This window comes from Suncus etruscus, chromosome 15 (assembly GCF_024139225.1).
Source record: "Suncus etruscus isolate mSunEtr1 chromosome 15, mSunEtr1.pri.cur, whole genome shotgun sequence".
In the NCBI taxonomy this organism is placed as follows: Eukaryota; Metazoa; Chordata; class Mammalia; order Eulipotyphla; family Soricidae; genus Suncus; species Suncus etruscus.
The window spans coordinates 77,824,868-77,845,084 of record NC_064862.1 but is presented as its reverse complement, the minus strand read 5'-3'; the positions used below and the strand labels follow the sequence as shown (position 1 = coordinate 77,845,084).

Sequence of the window (20,217 nt, the reverse complement as noted above, 5' to 3'; positions counted from 1 at the left end):
GTGAGGATCCCATGGCAGTCTCTCCCCTAGTGCCGGCTGCCAATGCCCTATAATCAGCAGGGTACCCGGAGAGCATGATTCAGGAGCCGATGGATGCAGAGAAGCCTAGTTGAAGACTTCAACACTGAGATTACTGTAGCAGCCTGTCAGTCAGCCTCTTTTTTTTTTAAGGGGGCTCACACCCAGCAGTGCTCAGGGCTGACTCCTAGCTCTGCACTCAGTAAACACTCATGGCAGTGCTCAGGGGGACTATATGGGATACTGAGGATTGAACCCAGACCCTGAGTGTTATCACTCTGCTGCTTCAGAGTGCCCTGCACTTGGGGGGTGGGGGGCACATCTGGTGATGCTCAGGACTGACTCCTGGCCAGGCTTATGAGATGCCAGAGACTGAACCTGGGTCAGCCACATGCAAGATGGGCGTCCTCTCTCTGGAACATCTTATTCAGGTGATGTTTCAGAAGGCAGCCAAGTTGGTGGAGTGTCCTTGGACTCCCTTCCCCACCTTCCCACATGCAGTGCCAGGGAGGACAAGCAGGGAAGGCGAACAGGCAGGGCCAAGGGCCTTATGGGGCAATTTCCATGTTTCCAAAGAAGAAAAATAAAGAAAAATTATAGAGTTGGCTTTCCCTCATTTCTGAGAAATATCAGTGATATTGAGCCCTTTGTTTTCAAAAGCCCAGGACAGGGAAGCTGGTCATTAAATGATCATCTGGCTTAACAACACAGGCTGTGTGCTATTTCACAAGGACACAAACTCAGCTTGGCAGAGGGTCATGGTGCTCAAACAGAACAGGACTGGCAGGATCCGTGTCCCCCAACTCTCTGACCCGTGGAGCTGGTGTGCCTCACGGGAACTATGAGGAGGCCTAGAAGAGGCCGGTGGAGCTTGCAGGGCACACTGACCTGACTCAGGAAGTCCGCTGAAGCTCCGTGCTCATCCCAGGGCTGGCTGCGGCCCCGGGCTTTGCCTGTCCCTGCGAGAGCCCCATGCTCTTCCTCGGAGCCTTTGTGTCTCTTCCGCATCCCTGCTCCCAGCTCCGAGTCATCCGACGTCAGGGCGGCCTTGCTGCTTGGCCTGAAACCCAGATATGGCCCATCAGACCCTAGCCAGGTGATGCTTGTAGTTGGCGCAGAAACCTACAGTAACCACAGTAGTAGGCTAGGGGCCTGGGCCCAGGCAGAGTGGCTTGAGTTTTGACAGCAAGACCCACACATGTGGGTCACACATGCGGCAGCACCCAGGTACCCAAGACAAGGAGCACAGGTCCTTATTTCCATTCTGAGGCTACATGGGACAACTCAGTGGTCACTCCCAATGGTGCCAGGGTCCAAGCTTGGGGTGGCTCCTGCAGGTACAGCAGGTGCCCAAAAATAAGGACAAAAGCAGAGAGCTCTCAGGGTGGGTGAGGAGCTGTGAGGAGGCCCTAGGGGGTGGGTGAGAGCTTGGCTACCTCCACCCCATGCCCACCACAAGCTTGAGTTTGGCCTGTGTATCCAGGTAGCACATCTGCTTTCATGGCAGCCACACTCTGTGCCACCTTCAGAGGCTGCCAGAGCTGTACCACCCAGAGAAGTCCCACATTATGGTACCCCTGGGGTGACCCTAGCAGGAAATGAGGTGGCCTCAGCGTTTAGTACCAGGATGACTCCTCTCGCCACTTCTCAAACTGGAGTGTGGGGAGTCTCCACACTTAAAAACAACCTGTGCCAGCCAAGACCCTCTAGTGCAGGGGTCTCAAACGGCCCTCCGTACAACATTTTGTGGCCATGCCCTAGAGGAATCTTTTTTTGTTCTGTTTTAGTTGTTTGGGTCACACCCCTCCCCAATGTTCAAGGCTTACTACTGACTTTGCACTCAAGGATCACCCCGACTTTGCCTCCTGCGGCCCCCAGGTAAATTGAGTTTGAGACCCCTGCACTGCCTGGGCTGTCGGGCACTGTGCCCCCTGCCCCCCAGTCCAACCAGAATCCTAGAAAACTAGAAAGAACCACAAAGGAGCTAGAGCTATAGTATAACGGGAAGGGCATGTGCCTTACATGCCACCTGGGTTTGGGGTCCCCGACACCTCATCTGATTCCCCAAGCACTGACAGGTGTGACCCCTGAGCACAGAATCAGCAGTAACCCCTGAGCATTCCAAGCAAAAAAAGTAAAATAAAAAATAAAGTGGCATTTGGAACCCAGCTAACCTCTGCTCCCTTGGAGCTGTCTGCAGGCACAGAGGTGGTGGCCCAGGAGAGACAGAGGACAGGGACATGGTCCATAGGAACATGGAGAGATGACAGTGGGCGGGTGAGAGGGGAAGGTAGTGGCGACAGCATGGGGACTTCCTACTCCAACCCTGGGCCCAAAGTGACCATGGTGAGAAGGAACAGAGCCCCCAGCCCCATAACTCACTCGCAGTCGTGGCGCCGCTGCAGCCGCACTAGTTCCCGCTGCTTCTCCTTGTACTGTCGCTGCACCTCGGCCAGCCGCATGCGGAAGTCCAACTCCATGGCACCCATGTGCTCCAGGGGGGGCTTCAGGGCGAACAGCTGGGGACACGCTGAGTGAGCCCTGGCCAGGGCACCCCTCCCCGGGCCCACCCACGTCTCCTGCAGCACAGGCACTTCCACATACAAGCAGGGCCCCACACACAGCGCCCGACACTGCCCGTCAAAACTCACATACAAACTGCCCCAACTCACCAGACAGACGGACAGACACACACACACACACACACATATGGTGTTCCAACCCTACCTGCTCCTCTTTCTTTTGCATCCAGCTGTACTTCTTGTTGGGGTTCAGCTCCCGTGGGAGCCGCAGGTTCTTCAGTGGGTCCCCAAAGGGGCCATCCAGCATCTCTTTGAGCATGTGGCTGCTAGCCACCAACAGGCTCTCCAGCGACGGCCGTACCACAGGGCTGCGCTCGGCATCTGGCATGGGGTGCAGGGGTGGGGGGGATGGACAGTGAGCCAGAGTCATTCCACCCCAAAACTGTGGCAGTGAGGGCTCTCCTTGCCCAGCGCTGCTCATGCTCCAGCTCCCCACTGTGCTCACGGCTCACAGTTGACACAGCAAGATGGGTGTCTGGTAAGTCACCCCAAGATCACAGAAAAGGGGATGAAGTTAAATCTTTACCATCCAAACACGCCATATCAGGAGGAAGGAAGCTATATGCTCCCACACAGGGGACACGTGCCTGTGAGATCAGGGGTCAGTGCCTGGCCTGCACGGGAGGGGCACTGTCAAGGCCCTAAGTGGTTGGGGTGACATCAGGCTTAGGCACCGGAATGACAGGAAAGGGTGGCAAAGAACTGAGGAGGCCACCAGGGGGCACTGTTTGCTCCCAGAAGAGGCACATTTTCCAGGGCACATTGAGCGAGTTTTTCTATTGCTTTTTTCTTGTTTTTGGACCATACCTGGCAGCTCTCAAGAGGTTTACTCCTAACAGGCTTGGGAAACCACCTGAGATGCCAGGGACTGAACCTGGATCAGCCATGTGCAAGGCAAACACTCCCTGCTGTGCTATCTTTCCAGCACCAAGAACAACTTTTTCTGGAAGGAGGTGCAGCCCGATATGTCTGTGAGTGTGACATGCACCCACCAGCACAATCTTCCAGGGCCAGGGCCCCCAACTCACTCACCAGCCCTGCTGGTGGGGCTGAGGACTCTATACAGACTTCTAAGTTATTTCTTTCCTTTTGGGATGATGGACAACTGGAAAAACTCCTGCTGCTCTAACCTTGTGCCTCTGCCCCATCCCTACAGCTTGCCAGGAGAGATGGGGAACCTAAAGCTCACATCTGCCAACCTGCCCACACCAGATCTAGACACTGGCAGCCTTGCAGACTGCCCACTAGGCGGCAGCAATGCTCCCTGCAAACAGCTCGGGTGCCAGGGAAACCAAGACAGAAGCCTGTACTGGCTTCAGGTTCCCAGATCCTAAATTCTGAACTGTCTCTTGGGGAAGTCAGGCAAGAGGGGACCCCGTGGTACTGCTGTCTCAGCAAAATCACAGGCCACACTGGGACTTCCAGCCATGATATCTCAACACCTCAGAATGGGCTTCAATAAGCCCAAAGGGGGGATAGATAGGTGGGAACTGACACCTACTCTGTAGGGAACACCTACTCTGCCTCTCACTTTGGAGCACCCAGGGGGTGCCCGAGACACGACTGCTACCAGCAGCCCTTGGGGATGAGGCCAAGAGAGGAACCTGCAGGGAGGCCAGGGCTGGGGGAAAGAGGCAACCCTCAACTCAGAGCTGACACAGATGCTGTCACTCAGGGCTCCTGGGGACAGAGAACAGGGACAGAGGGCCCAGCTTCCCCTGCACCAAAACTGTGTGGGATGCACTGCCAAGCACCCCAAGCTCAGAAACTGCCAAGTCCACTTGGGTTCCTGATAAGAATGGGAAGAATATGGGGGCCCAGGAAGAACCCACCTTGACTATGCTGCAGGGAGGAGTGAGTGGCAGCACAAGGACCAGTGAGGGAGATGAGGGAACTATAGTGATTTGGATCAAGCCAGATTTGAAGCTTTTCTCATCCTTGCAGCACTCAGTGCCTGGAGCCCAGCCTGCTCCAGCCTTGGCTCTCCGATCCCCCCCACCCTCGTTTCAAGCCAGTTTGGAGGAGGTTCAGGGCCTATAACCCTAATACAGAGAGGGGTAGGAGGAGGCATCAAAGGCGTGAGGAAACTTACTGAGGTGCCAACTGGGGTCCAAGCAGGTCTGTGCCCCCCAAGGAGGACATGCCAAGAAACAAGTCTGAGCACCCATCCTGAGCCCTGCCCAGCTCACCTCCTGCCTCCTGCGTCCTTCTCTCCAGCTCTAGCCCAGCGATCTCGCTCAGCAGCGTGATGCCCTGCAGGAAACTCTGCTCCAGGCCTAGGCTGGGTGCTGCCTCCAGCTGCTCCACACTTTGTACTCCGACAACTGGCGATGGCAGAGGCCTGGCCTGGGGCAGCTCTGCAGCAGCTGCTAGGGCATTCATACCAGCAAGCGGGTCCTCCAGGCTGGGCAGGAAGGGCTCAGGGGGCATCTCCTCCAAGAAGCAGGTGTTGCTGCTTCCATCAGGGACCGGGATGGCTTCTTGGGGCTCCAGACTCAAGCACTCTGCTTCCCCAGCTGGTGCAGCGGCAGCATCCACTAGCTCCAGGCTGGGCCGGGGTGCGCTGGGAGCCACCTGGGCCAGCTCTTCCTCCGGCACCGCCTCTACCAAAGTCATGGCCATAGGCACGTCCAGGGGTACCTCCACAGGCTCTTCTTTAGCCTCCACCATAGTTTCTGGAGTCAGCCTCCCGCCTAGATCCACAGCGGCTGTGCAGGGCTCAGTCCGGCCCGGAGAGTCAGCCCGCGGTGTTTCGGGACCCTCAGAGAAGTTGGGGTCCCTAGAAGACTCCATGGTTCCTGGGCCCACACTCAGGGCCTGGGTGTCCAGCAGGCCAGCACCGCAGCTGCTCTCAGGGCTGGGGGCCACCAAGGCTTTGTCGGGGGTCAGCGGGGAGCCCAGCGCAGGCCCCTCGTCCATGTCCTCTACCTCCGCTTTCACCTCACGTTCAGGGAGCGGTTCCTTGCAGGGGTGCTCAGGCAGCGGGCAGGGGGACACGCGCAGTGGCTTGTCTTCGGGGGACATCGCCAGGCGCTCGGGGCCATCTGCCGGCAATGGCACGTCGGGAGCCAGGCCGTCAGCATCTGTGGCCGCCGTGGGCTGCAGCAGGAAGGGGTATGGTCGCCCATAGTGTGGGGGCAAAGCTGGAAACGGGTATGCAGGGGGCATCTCTGCAGGATACAAAGGGCACAGGTCAGGAGGGGCTCCTCCCCACTTGCACACCTACCCTCTGCCCCAACCAGAACCAGACAGGACATACTGGAAGCTCAAGGCACCCTGAGACCTCACCCAGGGCCAGGAGGGAGAGGCACAAATCAGCCCAGGGCCAGCCCACAGCATACGAGGATGGGTGGCCGGGAAGGGCCCTCCAGGAGTACACAGCAGGGGACAGAGAAAGAGGACCCAATGGGATGCTGGGGACCAAACCCAGGTCAGCCACATGCAAGACAAATGCCCACCGAATTGTGCTATTGCTGAGCCAGAAAGTTTTGTTTTGTTTTTGCTTTGCATTAAGCCACACCCAGCTGTGCAGGATTCACTCTTGGCTCTGTGCTCAGGGTGAGCTCGGGACCATATGTGTTTCAGGGTCTAAACCCAGGTTAGACATGTGTAAGCAGGTGTCCTCCCTGCTGTACTACCACTTGGTTCCCTCCAGGGTGAAAATAGGCCCCAGGGCCCCTGGGCCTCATATCACATAAGCTCCCAGCACCCATTCATAACTCATCCCATTATCCAAACTCATCCCATTCCAGCCCCACTTGAATCTGAGGTGAGCTCCTGCTCCTCAGGTGCCCCACAGATAGCCCTGCATGTGGCAGGGGCTGCTTTGGGCTGCAGTCAAGAGTGGCCTGGAAGGGAGAGATGCCAGGCTCACCGGAGAACATAGCCTGGAAGGGGCTCGGCGTCTCCTTGTCCACCTCCAGATCCTTCTTCTCCACCACATTCTCAGGTGCTTCTTCCTTTCGAGCGATGCCGGGGGCGGGCGGGGGTGAGGTGGGGTGGGCGCTGGGTGTGGCAGGGTAGGTGTAAGTGGGTGGCTTGGACGCAGACTCCAGCTTCTGGATGACCTTGGCCTTCAGGGCAGCCACGGGGGAGCCACGGGGAGAGGGTGGGGGGCTCACAGCCTTGCCATAGGCCCCCGCTGTGCCAGCGGCTTTCCGGGGAAGTAGCCCAGGGCCCGCCTTGGCCACAGAATCCAGTCCGCGTTTGCTGACCTTCTCTTCCATCTCGGCCCGCTGCTCTGGCACCTGCAGCCGCTCCTGCTGGGGAGGCGTCCCATGGGCCAGGTCAGCATGGCCTGGGTCCCCCGGTGCTGTCCCCGGTCCCCGTGGCCACTGTGGGGGGGAACCGAGTACACCGGCCAACCACCCTGCACCCAAGCTGGACATTCCACTGTGCCTGCGTGTAACAAGCGCCCAGACCCAGCAGTGTTCCGAGCCCGGAAGGCGGGTAGGGGGCCAGGCCCTCAGATCCACAGAGGGATCCCCAATTTGCCAAGTGGGCAGGGCGGGGACAATGCCTGAGAATCTTTGTTGCCTTTATCACGGGTCCAGTGGGGAATCAAACACAGAATCTCACATGTGCCAGGCCCCATTGTGGGGGGGGGGCAGCAGAAACAACTGGTTAAAGCCAAGCCAGGACATCCTGAGGTTGCTGAGTGCTCAGTGGGTCCCCTCTCCAGAGCCTTGGTTTCCCCATTGTCCCGTGCCTGACTCATACCATCCCCTGAGCCAAGGGCTAATCTAGAGCAACTGGCGCCTTCTTTTATGTCAACTCTTTCTTTTTTTTTTTTTTTTTTGGTTTTTGGGCCACACCCGGTGACGCTCAGGGGTTACTCCTGGCTATGCGCTCAGAAGTCGCTCCTGGCTTGGGGGACCATATGGGACGCCGGGGGATCGAACCGCGGTCCGTCTCCTAGGCTAGCGCAGGTAAGGCAGGCACCTTACCTCGAGCGCCACCGCCCGGCCCTATGTCAACTCTTTCTCCTGACCACCAGCCCCACTCATGAGAGGCTCCCGTTTCTACTGACTGCCTCATTCCACATTCCCCCTTCCTAAGACCCTCTGGGGAACTCACCACCAGCTGGGCACTCCTCTGCAGCTCCAGAGCTTGTGCCGCCTGCTGCTGTAGGTAGAGCAGCTCCTGCTGGCGCAGGAAGTGCTGCTGGGAGAAGAGCTGCAGCTGCTGGGCATGGTGCAGGGGGCTGCGGCCCGGCGGGTAGAGAGGCCAGAGCGGGGGCACTGCTCGCTCCACTAGCTCCGCTGCAAGGACAGCCAATGTGAACGGGACCTAGGGCACTGGCCCCACCCAGGGCACTGTTTCCCCTTCACAGCTTCCTACACCATGCTTACCCAGGTGGGGCAGGTGATCACCGGGGATGACCACCAGTTGGCCCGACTGTGGGTCCCTGACGAACTGGTAGGCTGATGACAAGGAGCCCCCCAAGCTTGGTGGGAAAGCGGGTGCCATGCCCTGATGCAGGGAAGGTGGTCCCAGGCCTAGAGGAAATGGGATGGAACCAAGTGAGGGCGGGGTCCAGGCTCCCAACACACACACACACACACACACACACACACACACACACACACACACCCATACCCCCAACACACACACACAGAAACACCCATGCCCCCAACACACAAACACACACACACACACCGGGGTCCATGGCGGGGTCCATGCTCCCAACACACACACACCCATGCCCCCTACGCGTGTGCACACACACACACACACACACCGGGGTCCATGGCGGGGTCCATGCTCCCAACACACACACACCCATGCCCCCTACGCGTGTGCACACACACACACACACACACCGGGGTCCATTCCCCCAAAACACACACTTTAGAGAAAGACATACAAACACAGAAACAGACACACACACACACACAGAGAACACACAGCTGGCACCAGCACCCCCAAGCCCACCTCCCAGGGTCCCTTTCACAGGGGCAGAGATCGAGGCTGCAGAAGTACCTCCCTCCCTGGCTCCCAAAAGCAGGTCCCACGCACCGTAGGGGTGACCTGCCAGCCACATGGATGAGCTACCAGAACGAGGCAGCCAGGGGTGTGTAGCCAGGTGGGTGGAAGGGTCGGTCGACCAGCGCCCCGAGCCAGCCAGGGCAGGGCCCCCCCGTCACCATGAGGTTGGGGTTCAGGCCGTTGGCGGCACAGCTGCTGGGGTGCAGGCGGGCCAGGTCAGCCAGCTCCTTGCTCTCCCTGGAAGGAGACAAGAGACATCAGTGACAGGATCCAGGGGCCCCGGAGCTTTCTGGGGGTGACAGGGCAGCCTCGAGGCAGCTCAGAACTGAGGGTGCCCTGGACCTCCTAGAGCAGCTATGAGTGTCATCAGGTCCAGGCTGGACTCAAGCCAGAGGCCCCACCATCAAGCTGAGAGCCCCAGGGTCCAAAGCCTGTACCCTCAGATGTTGTGGGGTTCCAGCCTCACCTCAGCAGCTTCTCCTGGTCCCGGTCAAGCCGCGCCAGCAAACGGTCCTCCCGCATCCGGGCCCGCTCATCCCCACAGTCCTCGTCACGGCCATGCCCTGCGGAGTGTAGAGAGTCCAGGCCCCGCCAGGCCCCATGGATGCCCAAGACATGTCCGCCCCCAAACATGGTCTATTGAGGACCCTGACCCAAGTTACCTCCCACTCCTCCCTCTGACCTCCTCCTGTTCCCTTTTCCCTCTGACACTCTCTTCCTCAGGCTCCCACCTTAGGTGCCCCAGGAAACTCTGGGTGCTGCAAGGTGGGTAGCAGGAACCCTAGGCTCCCCATGTCCCAGGAGCAAGAAAGATAGGGTCCCTGCCCTAGCCTTGCTCCCAAGCAGGGCTTGAGTGACAACGGGAGCTGAAGGGATGCGGAAAAATGCCTGCAGGACCTCCATGTTCAGGCCTGGACACCAAGGGCTGACCATTAGCTGGGCCACACAGAGGACAGACATAGTCTCCAAGGCTACCTGCAACCTGGAGAGCTGCACAATGGGATGCAGGGCCCCCCTTGGGCGGCCAGTATCTTGTCCTTGCTGCTGTCAGTCTGTCTGTCTCCAGGAACATAAAAAGGGTGATGGGTAGACCCAGCCTGGCTTTCATGAACAGAGCAAGTCCAGTCACCAAAGGACCCCAAAGTATTTCTTAGGGCTGGAGCGATAGCACAGTGCGGAGGACATTTGCCTTGCATGTAGATGACTGGGTTTGATCAACAGCATTCCATAGGGTCCCCAGAGCCCACCAGGAGTAATTTCTGAGTGCAGAACCAGGAGTAACTCCTGAGAGCCACCGTGTGGGGCTCAAAAACAAAAACAAAATAAAAATTAAAAAAAATCAAATTAGGGCCCGGAGAGATAGCACAGTAGCGTTTGCCTTGCAAGCAGCTGATCCAGGACCAAAGGTGGTTGGTTCGAATCCAGGTGTCCCATATGGTCCCCCGTGCCTGCCAGGAGCTATCTCTGAGCTGACAGCCAGGAGTAACCCCTGAGCACCATTGGGTGTGGCCCAAAAACAAAAACAAAAACAAAAAAATCAAACTAAGGGGTCAGAGCGTTGGTGCAGTGGTAGGATGTTTGTCTTGCACATGACTGATCTAGGACGGACAACAATTTGATCCCCCAGTGTCCCATATGGTCCCCCAAGCCAGGAGCAATCGATTTCTGAGTGCAGAGCCAGACCCTGAGCATCACTGGGTGTGGCCCAAAAACCAAACCCCCCCCCCAAAAATCAAAGTGAATCACACCTGTACCCCACCAGCAAGAAAAGATATGAAGGGGCCAGAGATAGCACAATGGGCGGAGAGCTGACCTTACATGCATCCACCCAGGTTCTGTCCTGAGCACACAGCCAGGAGTGAATCCTGAACATCACCAGGTGTGATTCCCAAAACCCAAAAGAAAACATGGGGCTGGAGAGATAGCACAGCCCTAGGGCATTGCCTTACATGCAGCCAATCTAGGAGGGGCCCAGTTCAATTCCGGCATCCCATATGGTTTCCCAGCCTGGCAGGGACGATTTGAGTTGTACAGCCAGGAGTAACCCGAGCGCAGATGGGTGTGGCCCAAAAACCAATCAAACAATCAATTAATAAAGTTTAAAAAAGAAAAAAGAGGGGCCCGGCGAGGTGGCGCTAGAGGTAAACCAAGAAAGGACCACAATTGGATCCCCCAGCGTCCCATATGGTCCACCCAAGCCAGGGGCAATTTCTGAGCGCTTAGCCAGGAGTAACCTCTGATCATCAAAGGGGTGTGTGTGTGGGGGGGGGGACATAAAAAGGGATGGAGGTGGGAGGATATAGCAGGGAGGCTGTTTACAGCATAGAGCTGACCTGGGTTTGGTCCCCAGCACCCTTATGGTCCCCTGAGCCTGCCAGGAGCAATTTCTGAGCATAGAGTCCTGAGCACTGCTGGATGTGACCCAAAAGCCAAAAAAGAAAAGAAAAGAAATGGGAGGGGAGAGAAGGGCAGAGGGGAGGGAAGCCTGAAGAAGATGGACATGGAGATGATCAGTGAGACAAGGGGAGCAGAGAAGTCCTAGACCCACCTTTGACACTGCCCAGAGACAGGGAGCGCTCCTGGTCAGTGAGTCCCGGTGCCAGGCGCCCACTGTCCCGCTGCCGGGCCACAGCCACAGCGATGCCAACTGGTGGGTGCCGCACCTCCGCCTCACCCTGGGCCCCAAGCCCGTCACGCCCGAAAGCTTTGTTGCTCTCAGGCCTCTCAGGGTCCCTCTTGAGCTGCCGGCCACCCCCGCTGCTGGCCGGGGTCCCTGCATGGGGAAGGCGGGCCTGGGAGCGTGCAGTGTTGGCTGCGGGGGACGGCTCGGGCTTCATGTTCCCCAGACCCCCGAAGGGGCTCTTCTTGCCGCAGACGCCGGGGCGCATAGCCACGGCCTCGCGTGCGAAGCTACCGCTGTACTTGATGAGGCTCTGCATGGCCGAGGCCTCCCCGGTGTGCAGGTCTGGCGGGGGCTGCTCGCGGGGGCAGCGCGCCCCCGGGGTCCAAGTAGGCCTTCTTGGAGGCCGCCTCGTCATCTCCGCGGCCCACGTGGTGGTGCTGTGCTGCCAACACGGCCATCTGCGTGGTGGCAAAGTGGCCCAGCTCGAAGGGTTTCCATTTGGGCTCAGGGCCGCCGGGGGGCCGTGTGGGATCCAGGCCCGCAAAGAGCTTGGAGGGCTGCTGGGAGGTTGTATTGGTGGGGAGGCCCCGCAGGGCGCGCTCACAGGTCCGTGACTCCAACTCGGGCTTGAGCAGTTCCTTGGCGGGGAGGTAGGCCCGGGAGTCCGGGGAGGCGCGCGCGGGTGTGGCCCTGGCAGTTGGAGCGTCGGTGGACGGTGGCGGCCGCTTGAGGGAGCGGATCACCGAGTTTTTCTCACGGATGATGCCCTCGGGTGGCCGCGGGGAACTGGGCGCAGTCTGCAGGACCCCGGGCCGAGCAGCCTCGCGCTCCCCTCGGGTTCGCACGTCCCGGGCCTGTGACGCGATCTGGATAGGGCCCGGGCGCTCGTCGAAGGCCTCCACAGAAGGCACGAAGGTGGGTGCCACCACGCGGTGCTCCCGGCCGGGCTCTCGCGTCGTGCCTGCAGGGAACACGGTGTAGACACCCGAGGACTGGGGGGCCGCAAAGGCTCCGGATACGGTGCTGGGTACCAGGGGCCCCTTGGCCGAGCCGGAGGTTAGAGGCGAGGGGCAGGGGCAGGTGCTGGGCAACAGCGAGTCCATGCGCCTCGCCCTTGTGCCCTCGTCCTTAGTGCCCCGAGTGGCCTCGGGCGTGTCCCCTGCACCATTGCACAGGCCCAGGCCGGGTGGGGGTGGAGGTGGATGTGCCTTGGCCTTGGCCTCCCGCGGCCCCGGCTCAGCCAGGAAGGGTGACAGGCGATCGGTGAGGCGTGCCGCACCGCGGGCCTCCTGGGTCAGGTCCACCACCCCGCGCGGGGCCTCCTCGCGGGCACGAAGGTCCTTCTTGCCAAAAAGCGGGAGTCCGTCCCCTCCGCGGCCCGCTCGCTCCCGAGATGAAGAGGTGCCTTTGGCTGGGCCACTTGGAGTCCTCGAGGGTCCCAGAGAGTGCAGGGCACCGGGAGCCCCTGGTCCTGGCAGGTAGAAGCCATCTATGTGTAGAGGGAGAAAACATAGGGTGAGTGAGGCTGCAGCTGCCTAGCACCCCAAATATGCAATCAAAAGTGACCTGAACAGGGGTTATATCAACTTGGCCACCCCTAACCTGAATAGGCAGTAAGGAAAAAGGCAGGTGGCTAAGGGAGTTACTCAGATGGTCCCATTCAGTCATGGGAGAACTTGCTAGAAGGTACCAGAAGGTTAAGAAAGGGCAGGAGAGGTTCTCAAAGGCATATCGGGCTCTGAAAAGCATTGGATGCAGCCTATTTACAGGTGTACCCCTCCCTCTCCATTCCCCAGCCTCACCTTTCTGTGTGTCGAAGAGGCTGGGCTGGCCCAGCTGGCTGAGGAGGGGGCTCCCACTGCTGGGGGGCTCCAGGTGGTTCAGGTGGAGGTAGGATGGGTACAGCCCACTGGGTAGGTGGGCGAAGCCTGCTAGAGAGAAAATGAAGGGCAAATGGCCCACATCTGCCCACCCAAGGGTCCTCCAGGAGAGAAACCGCGACAGTCCCTGGCAAGGGGCTGGGGGGGGAGGGGGTGTCCAGTGCCCAGAAGAACTGAAGGAGAAAGATGAGGAGGAGCTGGTAATGCCCAGCACCCACTGCTATGTATCCTTAATTTTTTTTTCTTGGTTTTTGGACCACATCCGGCGGCACTCGGGTTACTCCTGTCTCTGTACTCAGAAATCGCTCTGGCAGGCTCGGGGGACCAGATAGTATACCAGGAATTGAATCTAGGTCCATTCTAGATTGGGTTGGCTGCATTGGATTCTCTTTGTTGTTTGTTTTTATTTTTGTTTTTGGGTCACACCCGATGGCACTCAGGTTACTCCTGGTTCTGCACTCAAGAAATTGCCCCTGGCAGGCACAGGGGATCATATGGGATGCCGGGATTCGAACCACCATCCGTCCTGGATCAGCTGTGTGCAAGGCAAATGCCCTGCCACTTTGCTCTCTATGGCCCTGTGACTGTGTTGGATTCTTATTTAAACGTTCAACTTCCCGGGTCTGACACCACCAACCAGGCTCTATCCCCAGCATCCCATATGGTCCACTCCAGAGAGTTTTCTGAGAGCAGAGCCAGGAGTAAGCCCGAGCATTGTCGGGTATGATCCCATAAAAGGCAAACTATAGTGGAGAGGGAGTGGGAGAGGGAGAGAGAATTTATAAGTCCAGAGTCAGGCAGAGGGAGGACAGGAGGGAAACAGGACACTGGTGGTGGAAATGGACACTAGTGAAGGGGATAATAAAAAGTCCAAGTCGGGGCTGCAGTGATAGCGCAGCGGTAGGGCCTTTGTCTTGCACACTGCTGATACAGGATGGACTTCGGTTCAATCCCTGGCATCCCATATGGTCCCCCAAGCCAGGAGTGATTTCTGAGCACATAGCCAGGAATAAACCTTGAGCGTCATCGGGTGTGGTCCAAAAACAAAAAATAAAAACAAAACAAAAAAGTCCAAGTCACCACACCACACTCCATTGAGTCTGATTTCTTTGTGTCTCTTTTCTCTCCTTCAGCACTTCCCCAAGGAAATTATTTACTTCAATAAATATAAAAAATTTAAAAAAAATTAGGACTGGAGAGATAGCATGGAGGTAGGGTGTTTTCCTTGCATGCAGAAGAATGGTGGTTCGAATCCCGGCATCCCATATGGTCCCCTGATCATGCCAGGAGTGATTTCTGAGTGTAGAGCCAGGAGGAACCTCTGAGCGCTGCCGGGTGTGACCCAAAAACAAAAAAATAAATAAAAATAAAATAAAATAAATAAAGAGGCTGGAGCAATAGTACAGTGGGAAGGACGCTTGCCTTGCACATGGCCAACTGGAGTTCAATCTCTAGCATCAAACCATAGGGTCCTCCAAGCACCACCAAGAGTAATTACTGAGCAGAGTCAGGAATAAGCTCAGAGCACCACCAGGTGTCGCCAAAATATACACTTTTATAAAAAAAAAAAAAAGAGACCACCAAGGGGCAGGAGCCAAGGTATAGCAGGGAGGGTCTTTGCTTTTGCATATGACCAATCTGGGCCTGATCCCTGGCATCTCAGAGTATCCCCCAAGCACCACCAGGAGTGATTCCTGAGCAGACACAGGAGTAACCCATGTATCCCAGGAAATGAATAAAAATAGAAAATTAAAAATAAAATAAAATGACCTGGGGCCAGAGATAGCATAGCGGTAGGGCATTTGCCTTGCACATGGCCAACCCAGGACAGACCTGTGTTCGATCCCTGGCATCCCATATGGTCTCACGAGCCTGCTAGGAGTAACCCAAGTGCCATCGGGTGTGTCCCAAAAACCAAATTAAAATAAAATGACCCATGGAACACGTATTTGGGAGTTGGATCTGCTGAGGTGCTCAGGGGCTGCAGGGCCACTGAGATCCTAGGCCGGAAGATATGGAACTGCTCAGTGCTGAGGCGGTGGGAGCAGGTATGCTGGGCTCAAACCTGGGTTCCCACAACTGCAAAACAACCCAACACTTGTGCTCTTTCCAGGTCCCATTTACAGCTGAGAAAAGTGCGAGAACCTCCCCAGCTGGGGATACCCACTGGGGCAGGACTCTGCAGCCATCACCAGCCACGTTGCCAGTTCATGCAGTCCCCACTGTGACACCCAGCAGGACACTGAGTCTCTCTGAGCCTGCACCTAAAGAGATGCTGTTTGCTCCTCAGAGCCCATCCATGGGACTCCAACAGGAAAGCCCAGAATTTGGGCCGCAAAGGACAAGTGAGACATAGCAGAAAGTTTGGGGACACACAAGACATGGACACCAGGCTCAGAGGCCCAGGAGGCAAGTGCTAAGAGCATGTTAGGGTCCTGATTCCCTAGGGTGATTCCAGGTGGGGCAGAACCCTTAGAGTCCCACATGGGCTGGAGCCAACACAGCTCCTGTCCCTGGCCCCAAACCTCAGGGGGGGGGGGGTTGATGCTGGAGCAGGAAGCAGGGAAGCCCAGAAGACAGGAAAGCCCCAGCTCAGGCCCAGTACCCACACACCCCAGACCTGGGCATGGCCCTAAACCCCTAGGACCATTGGGTGCACATGGGAAGCTCCCACATAGGGAGAAAGGACACAGCAAGGCACAGTCTGTGTAAGTGTGGGGGGCTGTAGAGTAGCAAGGGTGGGGGCTGCATAGACAGGATGCTGTTGGGTCCTGGTGGGTAGGGCCATTGTGCAGGAGTGATGTGGTTGTGGCCATGAGAAAGGTGTCGTTTGGGAGGGGCCTATGTGAGAGTTACTGTGGGCAGGAAACTGGGGTATAGGAGCCTTGAAGACTACTGTGGGCATGCTGTGGGTTAGAGCATCCTCAAGGCTCAGTCCTTTGCTGGATCGGGTAATTGGGGGAGTGGTCGTGGAGGGGCCAGGATCCTGGTGGGGAACCAAGCAGTGTCATTCCTTACCTTCATGAGCATGCGCAGCCCACAGCTGCACCATGGGCAGGTTGCTGGGAGTAGGGGAGCGGAAGGAGAGGTCAGAGGGCAAGGACACGGGGCTTCCGTGGGGGGAGGCCGAGGGCCCCATCCCGCTGGCCACAAAGCTGCCCAAGAAGGCCTCGCCTGCGGAGAGAAGGAACTGTCAGCCACGCCGCTGCTGTCCGCCTTCACAGGACACCCCCATTCCCAGCACAGACCAGGTGTCCGGCCCAGGTCCCAGATGGTGCAGCTAACAGGGTAGGGGGGTGCACAGCCTGCATTCCCCACTCATGTGAGCCTCCACGGGGCAAGCACCCTCCCAGCAGGACCCACATCCATCTCAGTTTGGGGCAGAGGAGGAAATAGGCTCAGGGCTGGGCCACACTCCCCCAGACTCAGGAACGCCCAATTGGCAAGACATTGTCCCCATCATGGACAGGAGTATCTATCTACAGGGGGTTTCCCATCTGCCCAGCACAACACCTGGGTACGCGCCCTCTGCAGTCAGAGGAAGGAACCAGGGCTCAGGGCAGGCTATGGGTGGCCATGGAGACCGCCTGGCCAACCACTCATGTCCTCTGTAATCCCAGGAGTGGCCAGGTCCCGGGCCCAGGTTCCAGAGGGTTCAAGGGCCCCCTCTATCCCATGCCTAGATGGAGGCCAACTGGAATTGCTGAGACCCAGGCCCCCACATATGCAATGGGGTTGTCCCCGAGGCCTGCCCCAGCCCCACAGACACCCTGGAAAACAAGAGGGGAAACACTCCTGCCCTCTGCACCCCCTACCCCACCACATGGGCATCACCCCACCCTACCCAGGACCCATCCGCCCCCTCCTCCTGCCCCTCACCAGAAGCTGGAGCGCCATGTGGCCCGAAGGGCGCTGGGGCTACTTCCTCCCGGAAGCACAGGAGGGGTGCACAAGGGTTTCCACCCACCTCTACTCTTCCTGCGCCCGCCCAGCCACCAAGGGGGGCCGAACCCCACCAACGGCTCGTGCCCACAGGACACCAGAGGTATCTCCTGGCCTGGGGCCACAAACTGGAGCACTGCAGGCTGACTCTGTCTCCCAGTATGCTGGAAACAGCACCCAGTACACACACATTCGCACCCCTCCTCTTTCTCACAAATACTGTAGCCCTGGGAGCCTGCACATGCTTTATTTCATTGTTCTTGTTTAGGGTTTTGCTTGGTTTTTTGGGGGGGGAGGTCATACCTGATGGTTACCACTGGCTCCACCCTCAGGAATTATTCCCAAGGGACTCCAGGGATCACAGGAGGTAATGGAGATAGACTCTAGTGAGCTGCCTGCAAACCAAGAGGACCTACCCATTGTGCTATCTATCTCTCTAGTCCCCAAGGCACTTGGTATAAATGAAACTTTCTTGGGCCATGCAGTGGTAGGGCATTTGTTTGCCTTGCACACAGCTGATCCAGGACGAACCCCAGCGTCCCATAAGGCCCCTCAAGCAATTTCTGAGCGCATAGCCAGGAATAACTCCTATCACCAGGTATGGCCCAAAAACCCAATAAATAAATGAAATTTTCTTTTGCAAAAGGAACGTCAAGGGTCAGAGCTAGTATAGAAGGTGCTTGCACTGCACAGAACTGATCTCAGTACAAATCCCCAGTACTCCTTATGGTTCCCAATCCCCTCTAAGAGTGATCTCTGAGCATAGTCAGGAGTAAGCCCTGAGCACCATCTGGTGAGGTCCAAAAATAAAGGCGCATCAGATGAACTACAGTAAATAAACACACGGAGCTCTGTGTGTGTGTGTGTGTATGTGTGTCTTTTTTTGTTGTTGTTCATTTTGTTTTGTTTTTTTTTTGGGCCATACCTACGTGTGTGTGTGTGTGTGTGTGTGTGTGTGTGTGTGTGTGTGTCTTTTTTAGTTGTTGTTCGTTTTGTTTTGTTTTTGTTTTTTTTTTTTGGGCCATACTCAACCGCTCAGAGGTTACTCCTGGCTCTGCGCTCAGAAATTGCTCCTGGCAGGCTCAGGAAACCATGTGGGATGCCAGTAATCGAACCAGGTCCATCCTGGGTCAGCCACATGCAAGGCAAACTCCCTACCACTGTGCTATCTTTCCAGCCCCATCATTTTCTTTTTCTTTTTCTTCTTCTTTTTTTTTGGTTTTTGGGTCACACCTGGCAGCGCTCAGGGGTTCCTTCCTGGCTCTATGCTCAGAAATCACTCCTGGCAGGCTCAGAGGACCATATGGGATTCCGGGATTCGAACCACCATCCTTCTGCATGCAAAGCAAATGCCTTGCCTTCATGCTATCTCTCTGGCCCTGGCCCCATCATTTTCCATCTAATCCTGGGCTGCACATAACAGACCCAAATTCAATCCTGGCACTCATAAGGCCCCCAGAATCCCACAAGAAGTAACCCCTGAGCAGAGTCAGGAGTTAGTCTCAACCACCACTGGGCAGCTGGCCTGATAGAAACTGCCCACTCCTTCCGAACAGCACCATTTGGACACAGGGGAGTGGAAGGTGGACAAGCACAGAGGGGGATGTCCCCAGCACATAGGTTAGAAAAGGGAACACCCAGATATGACAACAAACGTGAGCTGGTCAGCATCGCCCCATAGCATGCACATGTGTGTTCTACATACATGTTTATAAACATGTGTGTGCATACATGCATGAACACTTGGCAGACACACGTAAACATGTCTTGTTTGCACATAAGTTTGTATATGTGCATATGTCTGTTCACAGAAAGCTAAAAGGCACTGTTGGGGTGCAGAGCTGGGCCCTGTATATGCAGGCACCACTATCAGCAGCAATGACCAGAACTACATGCCCTCCAATAGTCCCCAGGGTCGCCCAGCTCTAGAGACAGGCTCTGGGCTCCACAAAGGAGCCAGCGACCTAAGGGACAGGGACTGAGCGGAATCTGGCCCTGCAGAGCTAATCTAAATGAGGGTTGGGGGGGGGAGGGACAACGGACATCTAAGACAGGACACTGCACCTCGGCTACAGAGGGTCAAAGTAGACCAGAGACCTTGAAAGGGACAACATAGAATCATCAGGGACAAAAGACAGAGCTGCAAACAGGCAGATCACACTGATAGAGGGACAGAGGGATAGGAGGAGAGAGGGACGAAGAGGCAGAACAGGCGAGGGTGGGTTCCAAGGAGAGAGGAAGCCCCCAAGGAGACTGATGGTGGTGGGGGTTGCGCAGGCCAGGCCCTCAGCTTCACACATTGAGGCAGAAACTTAATGTCTTAAAAGAAAATGGGGCCAGAGAGATAGCATGGAGGTAGGGTGTTTGCCTTGCATGCAGAAGGACAGTGGTTCAAATCTGGCGTCCTATAGGGTCCCCCGAGCCTGCCAGGAGTGATTTCTGAGGGTAGAGCCAGGAGTAACTGGAGCACTGCCAGGTTTGACCCAAAAAAACAAAAACAAAAACAAAACAAAACAAACAAAAAGCCAGAGGATGGGCAGGAGCAGTGGCACAGCCGTAGGGCGTTTGCCTTGCACACAGTGACCTAGGAAGGACTTCGGTTCAATCCTGAATGGTGGCGTGGAACAATAAGGTGTCTGCCTTGCCGCCCGCTAGCCTAGACGAACCACAGTTCGATCCCCCGGTGTTACATATGGTGCCACAAGCCAGGAGCATTTTCTGAGGCATAGCCAGGAGTAATCCCTGAGCATCACCAGGTGTGGCCCAAAAACTGCAAATAAACAAATACATAAACAAAAATAAAAATAGTAACAACAAATGGAAATCAGAAACAGCTCAGAGGATCCAACCAAGGACCTGCACTAGGGGATCCCACAGATCAGAGGAGGCCCCGAACACTGCTAAATATGGTCCTGTAAGAGAACAAAATAAAACAAAAAATAAAATAAAATAAGAGGGGGCCGGGCGGTGGCGCAAGAGGTAAGATGCCTGCCTTGCCTGCGCTAGCCTTGGACGGACCTCGGTTCGATCCCCCGGCGTCCCATATGGTCCCCCAAGCCAGGAGCAACTTCTGAGCGCAAAGCCAGGAGTAACCCCTGAGCGTCAACGGGTGTGGCCCAAAAACCAAAAATAAATAAATAAATAAATTAAATAAAATAAAATAAGAGACTAAAACAAAGATTGG

At 56.7% G+C, this 20,217-nt stretch overlaps 1 protein-coding gene across 1 annotated transcript in view; it reads right to left on the bottom strand.

Annotated features, from left to right (window-relative positions):
• Positions 1-20,217, bottom strand: part of TNRC18 (trinucleotide repeat containing 18) — a 59,694-nt gene that overhangs the window by 26,071 nt on the left and 13,406 nt on the right. Inside the window, 14 exon segments of the mRNA XM_049788568.1 lie at positions 907-1,078; positions 2,401-2,537; positions 2,746-2,921; positions 4,790-5,770; positions 6,475-6,862; positions 7,677-7,861; positions 7,952-8,098; positions 8,619-8,739; positions 8,741-8,825; positions 9,055-9,151; positions 11,137-11,564; positions 11,566-12,700; positions 13,014-13,139; positions 16,110-16,265. Of these exon segments, the coding sequence (XP_049644525.1) occupies positions 907-1,078; positions 2,401-2,537; positions 2,746-2,921; positions 4,790-5,770; positions 6,475-6,862; positions 7,677-7,861; positions 7,952-8,098; positions 8,619-8,739; positions 8,741-8,825; positions 9,055-9,151; positions 11,137-11,564; positions 11,566-12,700; positions 13,014-13,139; positions 16,110-16,265 (4,334 nt within the window).